General features: G+C 34.3%; 1 protein-coding gene across 1 annotated transcript in view; it reads right to left on the bottom strand.

Moving 5' to 3' along the window:
• Positions 1 to 15,048, bottom strand: part of LOC135318770 (usherin-like) — a 228,910-nt gene that overhangs the window by 93,697 nt on the left and 120,165 nt on the right. Inside the window, exon 10 of the mRNA XM_064477010.1 lies at positions 1,891 to 2,086. Coding sequence (XP_064333080.1) covers positions 1,891 to 2,086 — 196 coding nt within the window. The remainder of the gene's footprint in view (positions 1 to 1,890; positions 2,087 to 15,048) is intronic.

Here is a 15,048-nt window from a genome sequence, read left to right as displayed (position 1 = left end):
TTATGGATATTGACTATGGACTAATTAAAAATTAAATGGATTTATAATATTTCAAGAGTATTTCCATTTAGATATGCTGATGACTCCCAAATTTATATCTCCAATCTAGAAATCTCTCCTTTATTTATCACTCAATGAATATTTATTGAGTGATTACCATGTTCCAAACAACGTGCTAAATGCTGAGGAATACAGTAGTGAACAGAACACACACTGCGCCCTTTCACAGAGCTCTCTTACAGCCTAGCAGGTAAGATGAGTCCTAGTTAAGTCATTACAGGAATAAATACACACTTACAAACTATGATAAGCATCAGGTGCTACTAAAGTATACAGATTAGACTGATCTTCTCCAAAGCACCACGGAAAGCTTCTTTAAGAAAGGAGCTTCAGAGCTCTGTTTCTGACTGCCGCAAACAGAATTTCTCCTGTGTTTCTTGGAAACATACAGTGAGCTTGTGCAAACCAGAACTTGCCATCTTCTCCCTAAGTATGACCCTCCTGTGTTTCCCATCTCAACGGCTGGCTCCAATGTTGACCCTGTCATACAAACTGGAAAGTCAGACATAGATCTTGACTCTTCCTTCCTTTACCTACACCCCATAGCTGGCTCAGGAAATGTTGCCACTTTTCACCCTAACTATCTATTGGATCCATTTACCTCTATCCATACCACCTGCAATGTCTTCCAGCATTATTTCTCATCTAAACTACTGCAATATCCCACTAATCAGTTTTCCAAACCACTTTTGACAGTCTCCAATCCATTCTCCATTGTACAACCAGACAGGTCTTTTAAAAACACAATATTTATTATGCCCCTCTCCTATGTGAAACCCTTAAGTGACATCTCATTAACCTAAGGCTAGAAGCCAATCGCTTTATCACGGTTTATAGGGTCCTCTAGTATCTGGGTCCTGCCTTCCTTCTTAGTTCCTTGTCTTATCATCAGTCACTTGCACTTCTGTCAGTTCTTCAAGGACGCCATGTTTCTCTCTCCTCCAGGCCATTGCTCAATTGTTTCTCTTACTGGAAAACTTTGCTCATCTCCCTAACAACCCTCCCCACCTTACTCCTTCGCCTGGTTATCTCCTACTATACTTCCCTATCTTAGAACTCATCAGACAACTTTGTAATTGTTCCTTTAATAATGTGCCTTTACCACCATATAATAATCCACACAAAGGGAGGAGAATTTCTTATCTTGTTAATCTTTATATTCCCAGCACCTAGCCAAGGTCTTTTTATATTTTAGGTTATCAATAATAATCTAATAAATTTATTCATGCTTCGCACATTTTCAAACCCATCAGACTTGGGCCATTGTATTTTACAAATTCAGACATTGTCTATTTCTGCTTTTAACATATCAGCCTCTCAGAAAACAGTAATTTTCAGTGACTAGTTAATAAACTGGATGGTTTTAGAACAAGGTTAATAATTATTTTCTACATGAATGAACTTTTTTTTTGAAAAGCACTCCCAGATTATCAGAGTCCAGGACAAATCTGAATGAATGTAAACATCTCTGCAGGAGAACCCAGACGTAATGAAAGATGAGGGTCACCAAGGAAACTTATTTTATGGATACATATATTCAAAATAATACATTTATCCAAAATATATTCATGGTTTAATCAAATGGTGTGAACTTGTAAAAAATTTTCCTGAAAAGAGATAGTCTAAGACTAGAGTGTTATTTCTGAAAACTTCCTAATTATTTGGAATTATGAAGATTTGGTAAACTAGTGGGGTTTTCAAACTTAATGGCATGAAAGCCCTTTCTTAAATAAGACAGTAAAACAATTTAAAATAATATGCATTATCTATAGATGCACATGGGTTTCAAGGCCAAGTCAGCCTTTGACATTTGTGTTAACTGCCAGTTACCTGCAGTGTTGTGCTTGCAGTCATCACAAACTCCTCCACCCCCTCTGTGGTGCTCAAGTGGAAATGGGTCCACAGAGACATTGTAGTGGCAGCTTCTAGAGTGGCTGTTGCATTCACATGGTTTACAATGGAAAGCGTGAACTTGATCACTTTGGCGGAAAGGCTTGTCATTATAAAGAGGCAAGCAGCGATCACACTAGAATAAAGTAATATCACAACAATAAAAGGTAAAAAGCTGTGATTTTTTAAATTTACATATCAGGCACTTTCACTAGATGGAAAGCTAGTATCAAAGAGAAAAAAGCCAACAACTACTTCATTTTGGAAAATGTTTTAAACATCAGAAATTAACATATTACAGGCACGGTAGCTGCCAAGTTGTAAAAGTGACAATGCAAACTGAAACCGCGTAGAGTGATCTTAATCACCAATGGGAAAAGTTATGATTGTCCCACAATCTTCAATTTTTTTGTCAAAACATTCAAAACTTGACTTCTGTGTTCTGGTGCCACAAATAAAGACCTCGGAGTTGCCACCTCATCATAACAAAGAATAAACTGAACACACTGAAAGATCAACTGGGGACACAGGGCAAACAGCTACCCCCAGGATTGGAAAGACAAGCAAATACAGGAAGTTTCAGCTATCAGAGCAAAGACTCACTAGAGTTACCTGTTTAAATTATGAATCAGAAGAGCCAATCACGTAAAATAAAGTGTCAAAAATCTCCCTATCTACTAATAAAGGTCCTTCAGTTTTATTAACATCATTAAAAACTATTTTGATATTTTAGACGACAAAGATCATTCTTTCTCTGCAATAAATATCTAATATTTCAGAACTTTTGACATATTTCATAATTATTATTGGAAGAACTGTAGTCAAAAGCATTTTTCCACTATTTATTTTGCCCTACTAGTTCAGAGTTGAACAATTTCTTCCCTTAATATTTTTAAAGGTGAAAAGAAAAAAATATAAGAATTTAACTGTCCAATGTGCTGTTGTTTTTATGATATTCTGAGATGTTTAGCATGAAAGCACATTGTTTCCCTACCTAGCTGAGGAGAGAAGAAAAAAGACAAAGAGAAGAGAATGAAAGTGTGAATATTAAGTTACAATTTTCACATCAGATAAGGCTACAGTTTAATAATTGATAAAATATGCACTCATATTTGGGTAAATTTAAAAAAACCAGTATCACATTTGTCTTGGGATGATGAAGCGTCTTTCTCTCCAGAATGATTTCTAACCCTTTGGGCACACAGCTGCCCCTCTGTTCTCCTCCCACAGGACTCTGTTAATACCCTGACCCTGCTCCCATCACTTTGAACTCAAATGACTGGTTTGCTTACATGTGTCTTTCAGGAAATGCAAGTTACTGATTTTTATACTCCTGTGTCATTCTCACAGTAGGAGATTAATAGACAGTTGCTAAACTGTTAACTGAAAACTCCTACCTAATCATATTAATTTCCAAAGAAAGTCATTCTTGAAAAAGTTTAGAGAGGGGTACAATAGGAACGATGAATACACAGGGTAATGTTCATGTAAAGTGTTCACAATTGCATGGTATTTGATGATTTGCAAAAAAACCACCTATAAATATAAAAAGAAACTCATTTTGTGAAAGAAAAGATATGTAGCAATCATTAGACTGTTATCAACTATGGGCCTCTGACCAAAAAAAAAAAATTAAAAGTGGTGAAATTGACCTCTTTTTTAAGTTTTCTCTCATCAGCGATAATCATTTGTAAATCAATTTTATTTCCTATAATTAAAAGGTAGAGCTCAGGCATAGGCTGAAGTCAGACATCTTTGTTCAATTATGGGCGCTGCTGCTAACGGAGAGGAAGAACGTGAACTATGTACCTTGTGGATCTCAGCACCATGGTAAGCATTTCAAATGAATTATTTCATTAATCTTCTAGGCTTTGGGTCATACAGTATCCCACATCTAACTTCTCTCCCTTGATTTGCTAGCCCTGTGCTCTTGCATAATTAATTCTATCTCTTTAAGCCTTATTTTTCTCATCTAACACGGGGGTACTATTTCCTGTCTCATCAGGATGTTGTAAAGGACATGGCTGAATGTCTGTCACATAGTAAGCTCTCAGTAACTATTGTCCACTATTTTATTGTTAGATTCACAACTGGGAATTAAACAGGTTAAGTAATATGCAAAATATCATTGAACAGTAAGTCTGTGAGTCTACTTTCCTCTTTGTAATCTCAGTTTCTTCATCTCTAAAAGGAAGGCAATGTAACATAATGCCTTCATTATTATTGACTCAAAGTTATCTGAGGATAAGTGGTATTATTTAAATAATGCCCAGTACAAAGCCTGGCACAAATTACACATTCAAAATCTGACAGTTACAAGATGGAGGAGGAGGAATCAGGCAGACAAGTAGGGTAAAAATCCAACAAAGGTGTTGATCTCCAGTTCAGGTGACATCAGAGTATGTAAGACTGTCCCTATGCAATATATTGTCTGTAACTGTTGATATGGGACCTCGCAATCATAAATGTACTGGTCCACGATCTGAGTTAGAGGATGCAGCCTACAGAGTGGACAAAGCACCTAATATATTCTAATTGTATAAATGGAAGAATAGATGAAAACTCGCTTTCCAACCTCCTGGCTTTGGAGAAAAGAAATACGGTTACTAAGTTTTCTTCCCCAGGTCAATTAGCCATGCAATTAACCTCATTCCCAATTTTTAAAAATCTCTACCCCGCTACAAAACTTTGGCCAAAGGCAAAATTTTGCAGCAAGACAATGCCTGAAGCCTATTTTTTCTTGACTTCATTTCAAATTATTCTTATTGACGACTTTGCTCTCCCAATGACAGTGGTTATATTATTCAAGTTATGCTCTCTTGCATAACTTGGTGGAAGTGATGATATGCAACCTGTGGTCCTGTCACACTGATTACAGATGCAGTTTGTCTTCTACAAAGCAACTGCCGGCTGTTTGAGTTTGGGATGTTGCCTACATGAGTTAGTGGAGCAAATCCAGCAGAAGCAATCCTTCAATATTCTTATGAACACAATGTTTATGCCTTTAGACTATGATCTTAAAAAAATTCATCTGAGATTTTATCCTTACTGTCAACTTAGAAGCCACTACCAAGAAGTCTTTTTGTAAATTACACTGGACTAAATACTGTATCAATGTTCCAAATATATAATTCTGGTTCCTAATATTTAAAAACAAAGAGAAATTTGCCAGTAACCTAATGGAATGGTTTGGGTCTAATCAAGTAGTTATTGAAAATGGCCAGCTTTCTTTTCGTGGACAATAAAAAACCTACAGAAATACTGGTAACATTTTATCTCTTTATAAAAAGCGTAGCTGTCATTTTTCAACTCTCAAATGGAATTTCTTGGAGAAAATTATTATAATACTAAGGAGCAAGAGTTTGTAGAAAGGGCTAGCACAGACATTAGCCCTACGAGAACAGTTTGTCCACACATATCAAGACAACTATCTGCACGTGCCATTGGATCCAACAGTTCCACCAGGAATTTAGAAATGTACATTTTTAAAACTATTTGAGAAACTTTTTTTCTAAATAATATGGCCTTTAAAATAGGAAAGTAAAGGATACAAAATAGACGCCCAAAGATAAGGAAATTATTTTTAAAATGTCAACCACCTTCAAAGAAATATAGTGTGAACACTCATAAATACACATGTAGGTAAGTACTGACAGAACAGTTCCATTTAAAAGCCAAGTTCACAGTAATATGTAGAGTATAATCCTATTTTCTAGATAAAGGTAGATTCATCTGTAAATATAAATATAGAGATACAACTTTAAGAAGACTGAGATAGATGATGTAGATTTTAGAATAACAATAATAAAAAAAATCTGAAAAGATATAGACAAGAGTATTTGCCAAGGTTGTCCATGGGTGGTAGGGAGATGACTTTTACTTTTTATAACATGATTTCTTCCCACAGTGTGCAGTTATGGCTGATGCATTAAAAAATTGAGGGCAAATGAAAAGCAACTGCACGGATGGTTACAAGAAAATCACACATCACTTGCATGTAACAGTTCACTAAGAAAAGGTAAGAAAACTAAAATGTTCTCCTTTTAAATGACACACAGATCAGTAAGACACTACAGAGAAAATAACTCTTTCTGAGCATAATGTTTGCTGAAAGTATCTGAACCACCAGTAAACAGAATATGATTTTTAAGAGATACAAATTTTTCAAAATAATGAGATTAACATATAGAAGCAAGGATTTTGAGAGATGACAGCTTAAATTTGTTTGAAAATTTGATTTAAACCATACACAACAAAATGACACAGTGACACATATTTGGGCCTCTGATCTTAAGGATGAAGTGTGTTTCTACCATTTCGTGTGGTTTACAAAGACAGATAAAAGAGAAAGGTACTTTGTAGGCTGTTCTTTGATTATAAAATTTCATGAAACTGTTAACATTTTTCATGTTATAATTCTGTTTCTCTGAACTAAATAATACAAAGAAAATAATGCAATTAAGTGCATTATGAGAAAATTTTTAAATTCTGACAATTATCTCTATCTTTTCTGTCAGTGACCTTTAAAGTTTCATTTAAAATCTAGAAATATATAATATTTGTATATCCTATATTTCTTGAAGCTTCTGAACCAAGTGGTTTTCTACTTAATGTTTCCCAGTCTCCAGCTGATTATTTGTCACTTTCAATTATGTTTCAGTTTCTTCTTTAACAACTGGATTCCCCCTGATATGTCCCTGGATGCTCAAATTATAAGACTAGACAATGGCTATATCAGGGTGAGGACCTTTATCACTGATTCATTTAACTGCTTTCCTTTTGATAGCTTCTTCAAGGCTACTAATCAGCTTCACTAAGTTGCAGCCAGATACTTTGACATGTTCTGGTAGAAAAATCATAGAACAATCATTGATTATAGAAGACACTGATGAAATTTATTTTTACTACATTATATATTAATATGACACAACGACACTCCTCTCTTCTGGAACAGTAAACTGGAATGCTGTTCTTTTGTTACTATTACAGACCAGCAAAGATCCAAAGATAATCCACAGGTCCAAGACCATTTTTATCAACTCTAGGCCCATCAGTCTCAATTGTGATCCATTATTTCAACTGTGATCCAAATTTAAACAGAAAGTACAAATGTACATAAAGTTGCATTTTTAAAAATGTAACTAGAGCAACAGCCTAGTTCTTCAGTCATTTACTCAGGAGTCTTAAAAGCCCATTATCTTTGAAAGAAGGAAGGAAGAAAATGTCCTCTTAGCCAAAGAAACATAGAGGCCATGGGAGAGTGGGAACCTCGGCTGGGATCTTCCTATAAGTTACTCACAGAAGAGTTCAGACACAACAGACCAAAGGACTCAGTGCCCTCTGGAAGCTCAAGTTCATAATGATGATCATTAAAAACCACCTGTCTTCAATAGTTACAGGTTACGAAAACAAAGAAGTGAACAATTTGTTTTTGAATGATTTCACAAAACAAACTGAAAATGTTTTAATGTTCATTTTAAAATGTCACATCTGGAAAACTTACAAGAAGGAGTTACAAACTTACGATTACGGGGGGGGAGGGGGTAGGAACCGATAAACTGGGAGTTCAAGATTTGCAGATACTAACTAGTATACATATAATATATAAACAAGTTTATACTGTATAGCGCAGGGAACCACATGCAATATCTTATAGTAACTTATGGTGAAAAAGAAAATAAAAACAAATATATTTATGTTCCTGTATGACTGAAGCATTGTGCTGTGCACCAGAAATTGACACAATATTGTAAAATGATTATACTTCAATAAATACATATATATATTTCATATATATTTCATATATATATATAATATATATAAAGAAGTAGTTAATTCCCCAATTATGGTAAATAAATGAAATAATCCTTTATTAAAGTCTAGCACATACCATACAGGCTAAAATTTCAGAGGTACAAAGGACAACTATGGGTACTGCCTTATTTTCTTGAGCATTTATAGAGAAAAAAGCATTTTGTCTATACTTCCTAAATCACTGCAGTTATCATATAATATTACAATAGTACATTTGCTTATCTGTTGTCCTTATTAGCATCTGAGCTTCCTCCAGCAGGAACCAGGTTTTACTGGTCTAATGAATCCCAGCATAATGCCTGGAACATTGTAACTGCTCAGCAAATGTTTACTGGGTGAGGAATGAATGAACAAACGAATCCATGACTGAGTCAATTAATCAACGGACGGCTGGGACAGCAAGAGCTCACTTCTATCAGTGAGTTAATTTTCTTCATTCCTGGCTCCAGCACAGAAAATGAAATCAAGACAGAAGTATTTCCCTGTTTACCCTCAACAGTAAAGTGCCCACACATGTCTTTACCCAGGCAATGCTTTCCATGTAGTAAGAATAGGTAAGGGGGCTACAGTGGGTGGCAGGCCCAAGTGCTCCGTGCGCATCAGCTCTCCAGCAACCTGTGAAGTAGTAGTTGCTATCACCTCTATTACCACTGAGAAAACCAAGAGACAGGGAAAAAATTTCATAGTTTTCTAAAATCACCCAGTAGAATGTCAACTAGCTTAAACGAGAATGTAAGCATTTCTAAGGACAGCAATGTGTGTTGCTTTTTATTCATCCCTGTATTTCCAGAGCCTAGAAGAAGCCTAGCACATCGCAGGCATTCAATTTAGATAAATGATGGGCAGAAAAATAGACACAAACATCCATAGATACACACCCTTGATCCTGACCCTCATACTATATGTGCTCCAAGGAGAGAAAATCATCTCTGAGGGAGGGAGGTGTTGAGTGGATTCCCTGCAGCTAGAATGTCCATCATTACCTCCTCCTGCTCAGAGTCTCCACTGGCTGGCAGAGCCCTGGAGACTCAAAGCAGGAGTCACCCCTCCCCCCCCCCCCGCTAGAAAATCCAGAGGTATGTGGGCAGCCCCTGGCTCTTTGGGAAGGGGAAGAAGGCAATCTGTTTCAGAGTGAGAGATTATAAAACGCTCACTTCTTAGTCAGCATAGTCCTACTTACTGAGCTAAAAGAAGTAATTTGTTCAACTATTCCCCAATGGCCTAAATGATTTAGAGATCTTGGGAAAGTCTGTAAATTGCTCCTTTCTCATCAATAGAAGCCAGACCACTATGTTGGAAATTTTAAGAGTCTAAATCTCTAACAATAATAATTGTCCTCAGGCTCTATTCACAGCTTCCTCTTTCCTTTGGATGTAGCAGTAATTGTAATTCAAATGATGCCGTTTCAGTGTAATTTCTTTTGTCTACTAGATAGAGAAAACATCTTAATAAACATAAAAACTTTGGTGTACTCATGTAACTGTTTTTCCAATACAAGTTTCCCTATGTATCTCTAATGCTCCAGTCACAAAGGTATTGTTACACAAACTTGTTAATTTATTATCAATAATAGATTGGGTTGGGGGGTGTGGAAGTTGAGATAAAACTTCCAACTGCAGAGAGAATCTAGACAGAAAAGGGCTGAATGCTTGGCACATGTTAAGTGATCAATATGTTTGACAAATGCATGAATGCATGGGTGAAGGACCTAACAGATTGTTTGCATTTATGACATGCTGCAGGATGGTACCTTAATACATGCAGTATTTAATTAAATAGTAACATAAAAGGTTTAATATATTACCTGCAAAATTTTACCTGTGGATTCCTATGTAATCTTAATTAGCAAATCTAAAACAATTACTATGCTTCACCATTGAGAAGACAGAAATGCTCATGTATTTATCCTTCAATGACATATCCCTTTCTCAGCAATTATCTTTCTCCTAGTTACAAATTCTCATATGATTAAAGTGTCCACAGAAAAATTGTAGTAACCTGCTCTCTTGGAGCTGAAAATTAACAGCATAAATTAAACAACTATCAACACCATTGGACAATACTGATGGCAATACAATGATTGTGAATACTTCACAACACAGCCTGTCTGGCAATTCAACTATTAGTATGTAGCGGCTACTTTTAGAAACTTTCTAATTCATGCAATGCCTTGTCTGTAGTTCTACAGGCAAAGTGCAGTGGAGGATTAGAAAACCATCCAATGAAACAAATTTTAATAACGTGTGAAACAAACTCTATGCTTGCGAAAATGAACTATCGGCACAATTACTCAGATAACTGATTCAGTTCTACACATCGTCTCTGTATAAATGTAACTGACAGTCTATGTACTTTTAAGAACAGGGCTCCTGACTATATGGTTTGTGAATACAGATGCTCTAACTATGACTAGTTGTTGAAGCAAACAGGAGCACTTAGATGATGGGCCCTGGAGTCTTACTCATTAATTTTGAGCACTGATATTGTTTGATATTTGATTTTTCCCTTGGCTTGTATGCCCTTTTTTATTCCCTCTTCCTCTTTTTACTGTGTGACTTGGTCAGGGCACTAAATAGAAAAGACACACGAGAGATAACACAATATTCTCTCAAGAGTCCAGAAGGAGGACTTCAAGATTTGATCATTTGTGGGTACTAGCCAAACCAAAGTGATTCTTTTTTATGCCATCCATAATTTAACTCTATTGATATGTCACAAAATATGGCCTGGAATAGAGAATACATTTGTATAGGATAAACTGTTTATTTTACAAAGAAACATAGTGAAAAAAATGGATTATACTAAAATATTCTTTTCATGCAACTCTTCCAAATAAATTATGTAATACAAACATGGATTCATATGTTAAGAAGCATAATCCACTAGCTCTGTCTTTTAGTATTTAGGGTTCCTCTAAACTTAATGAGTAGACATAAAAATGCATTTGAGTTGCTCTTTGTATATAAAGCCATTTCATATTGGGAATTTTATCTAGTGTTAGTCTTGAGTACTAGATTAGTAAATTAAAAACCCTTTCATTAGTATAGCTGTATTTAATTTTTCCTTTTAAGATTTAAAGTGCCAATGGTATTTACATTATTCATTAATTACAAATTGTCAGCCTGAATCATTTGTTTATACTAAAGTCATTTTCATTATAGTAATTAGTGTCTGCCAGGGAGTCTTTTTTGAATTACATAAATGAAAGTCCTTCTATATTTTCAAATACTTGCATCTGTAATCAAGATGTTATGGTTGTACTCTAGCATAATGCTCTACATGCAGAAGGTATTTCATAAATATTTGTTAAATGAAGATAGCAAATGATCGACCTTCACACTAGAACAATAAAGGTCCACAATAATCATTAATTTGATAACAGTTATTCCATGCTGAAGAGTCACCTCCACTCTGTCTTTAGCAATAGCATGAATACTTAATGTAGATAGTATGTGCTTGACAGATTAATAAATAAAATTATTATATTTTAGGAAATTACACTGAAACATTTGACATGCAAAATTTATAAATAAAAGAGGAAACAAAGGCACTTTTATTCACCTAACCAAAAAAAAAAAAAAAAAAAACCACCATATACATTCTACTCCACCAATAACATTCACAAGTGTTTCTTGGTATTCACACTTTACATTTTTTGTATTACTTGTAACATAGTATTGTTCCACATGGTTTTAAATTTTACATAAATGGTATACACTTCATGTATTATTCTACAACAAGCTTTGTGTACTGAATTGTTTTGAGAAGTCTGGATATGTGGATACAATAGCTATGCTCATTCATCCACTACTGTGTTTCATTTAAATATTTGTAAATTGTTTTTCCAGTGGTGACATCATCCCATGAGTAGCATGTGAGTCTGCATTTACATAATTCACATCCTTCTCAGCTTCTGAAATTTTCGATTTTTTTAATCTCTCAGCCTGATGGGTATAAAACGTTACCTCATAGTCTTGATTACTTTACTGATAACCAGTAAAGTTGCAGGTGTTTTCATATGTGTACTGACCATTTAAGGTGCCACTTCTGCTCTCTTCTGTGAATTATCTGTTCAATTCTTTTGATATGTTTTTCGGTTAATTTGTACCATTTCAAAATACCCTTTGTTAAGGTGTTTTGTTGCTAATATCATCTGCTAGTATGAAGTTTTTCTTTTTCTTAAACTTTGAATAATTAGAACTCTCTAATTTTAATACTATATATACCAGTTTCTTCCTTTATTAGTCTGTGATTCATGTCTCCAGAAGTCATACAGACATACTATATTTTCCAAGGGAAAAATGTTATTTATCTTTGTAGGCCTTGATATTGGGAAGGACAAGACCCTGCCACCTACTATCTTCTCCAAACTTATTTCCATTATTTTTGCTCCTCTGATCATCCTTATATTAGAATCAGTATGTCAAGCCACAGAAAAAAACATTGTAATATTTTTACTGGAATTGGATTGAATTTTTATTATGATTGGGAAGAACTTACATTTTTGTGATATTAAATCTTCCTCTACATGAGCATGTTGTAGCTCCCCATTACTTTAGGTCTTTTAAATATTTTTGAACAATGTTTCTACCATACACATCTCTAGGTAGATTTTTCTTTGGATATTACTATAATTCGTATCTCTTTTAAAGTTTCCTGTTTTGTGTTATATAAAACGCAATCAGTTTCCATGAATCTATCCTATATCTAGCCACCTTATTGAACTATCATTAATATTTAATAATTTGTAGGGTTTTTTTTTTATTTTATGACCAAATCATCTTGTCTTCAGATGTTGATGGTTCAATTACTTCTTTCCCATTCTTTAAGTGTTTCTTTCTGTTATCATATTGAGCTGGCTAGATCCTTCAGTTATCATTTTGAATAACAGACCATCTTGTTTCATCCTGACTTTAAAAGGAATGCTTTAGTGGATGCACCAGTATGTGCACTGTTGTTTCTAGAATTTGTAGATGGGTTCTTTATCAGGTTAAGGAAGTCTTTTTCAGAGTGTGGTGAAAATATGTATCTAGATGTGTGTTAAATATTATCAACTGTTTTTTTCCCCCAAATCTATTGAAATGATGTTTTTCCTCCCTTCATGAGTTAATGTGGTAAGTTGTATCAATGGATTTATTAATATTAAATTTCACTTGCATTCCTGGGAGAAACTCAATTTGGCTACCACGTATTATTCCTTTTTTATAAAGAGCCAGATGTGATTTGCCATTATTTTAAAAATTTTAGGCTTATGTTTACAATTGAGAATTATATTTAAATTTTATTTTTTTGTGCTGTCCTTGTTTGATTGTGTTTCTAGCCTCCTTACTTCCATTGATAGAGTTCAAAGTAAAGATCTATACCCTCAGCTAAAAACCTGAGCATGCCAAATATTTAACTTATTTATTTCTCTTGACTCCTCTATTCCTACCACCAACACTTAAGAAAATGTAAAAAAAAAGTCTTCAATAAAATTTTATTGGATTAACAAAAGATTCATAATTTTAGTTAGCAGTTGTTTTCCCTTATTCTATTTTTCCTGACTAATTTACATAACAGTGAAATAATTCAATGCATTCATTCACCACAAACTATTTACTCAATACCTACAATGTGTTCTGATTACAAATTCTACATAGTTTGTTGAGACCAAGTTTATTGAATAGAACATGATCAATGTTCATACATTTTCCATGGTATCTTGACAAGAATGTATGTTTTTTTCATTGTTGGAAACAGGAATCTATTACTTCAAGCTTTGAATTAGTTTAATCCTCAATTACTAAGGTTTTTATTTATTTATTTACTTACGGGTTGCTTATTTGATCAATTACTAGACATATTAAACTTATCTACACTGATGGTGGATTTGTCAATTTCTCCTCCCAGTTTTGTCAAATTTTGCTCTATATTTTGAAACTATGCTATGAGATGCACGTAGATTTAGAATTGTACTTTTTATCATTATACAATGAACCTCTTTATCCCTAATAAAACTTTTTAAAGTCTATTTTACCTAATGTTAATATAGCTTAAGCCAGCTTTCTTATGTTTTTAAACTTTATGTGTGCTTGTATTTTAAGTATCTATCTCACGATCTTAGCATCAGTATCATACTAACCCATGTTGGAGCCTGAGACCCAATAAAATGTCTATCCCTATATACACTAATAAAGTATCAGCCCATATTTGGAACCATGTGGTCTGAGGGCAGACATTCTTTCTTCTCTTAAGTTTAAGGTGTCTTTTATTGCCCCAAATGTGGTTAATCTAGTGAGTGCTCCATGTGAGCTTGAGAAGAATGTGTATTCTGACACTGTTGGATAAAGCAGGCTAAGGTGTTCAAATATAACGAGTTAATTGAAAGTATTTTGAATTCAACTTTCCTTACTGATTTCCTGCCTACTGGATCTGTCCATTTCTGAGAGAAGGGTGTTAAAGTCTCAATGATAGTGGCTTTGTTTATTTCTCCTTCCAGTTCCATTTTGATGTTGGGTTGTTAGGCACATACACATGAAGGATTGCTACATCTCCTTGTAGAAATGACCCCTTTACCGTTATGTAATGCCTCTTTTTATCACTGATAATTTTCACTAGTCTTAATTCTGCTCTGTAAGAGTATTTCACTGTTCACACTAGTGTTCTTTTGATTAGTGTTAATATGATGTAAATTTCTCCATTCCTTTAATCTATGTTTCTTTATATTTAACATGGGTTTCTTGTAAACATTCAATCGTGTCATGTTTTTTATACCCTCTGGCAATCACTGTCTTTTAATTGATGTTTAGACCATTGATGTTTAAAGTAATTACTGATGTCTGGAGTAATGTCTACTGTATTTGTTACTATCTTCTATCCATTGCCCTCATTATTTGATTCTATTTTTGTCTTCCACTCTTTTTCTGCCTTTTGTTATTTTAATTTATCATCTTCTATGATTCCATTTGCTCTCCTTTCTTATATCAATTATCCCTTTTTTGCTTTTTTAAAAACTAGACGCCCTAAAGTTTGTAATATATATTTACAACTAAGTTACAATAATTTACAACTAATCTAAGTTCATTTTCAAACACTACACCACTTTATGGATAGTTTAAGTACCTGATACTAAGGAAGCACTCCTAGGTCCTCCCTCCTGTCCCTTGTATCATTGTTGCCATTCAATCCACCAATACATAAGCTATAATCATCAAGTATATTGTGCTATTATGAACAAATTGTCATCTTTCAGATCAACTAAAAATAAGAAAAGTAAATGTTCTTGCTTTAGCTTCACTTATTTCT

This window comes from Camelus dromedarius, chromosome 21 (assembly GCF_036321535.1).
Source record: "Camelus dromedarius isolate mCamDro1 chromosome 21, mCamDro1.pat, whole genome shotgun sequence".
Lineage (NCBI taxonomy): Eukaryota > Metazoa > Chordata > Mammalia > Artiodactyla > Camelidae > Camelus > Camelus dromedarius.
Note: the sequence above shows the minus strand (reverse complement) of the source record. Positions and strands in the feature narration are given on the sequence as shown.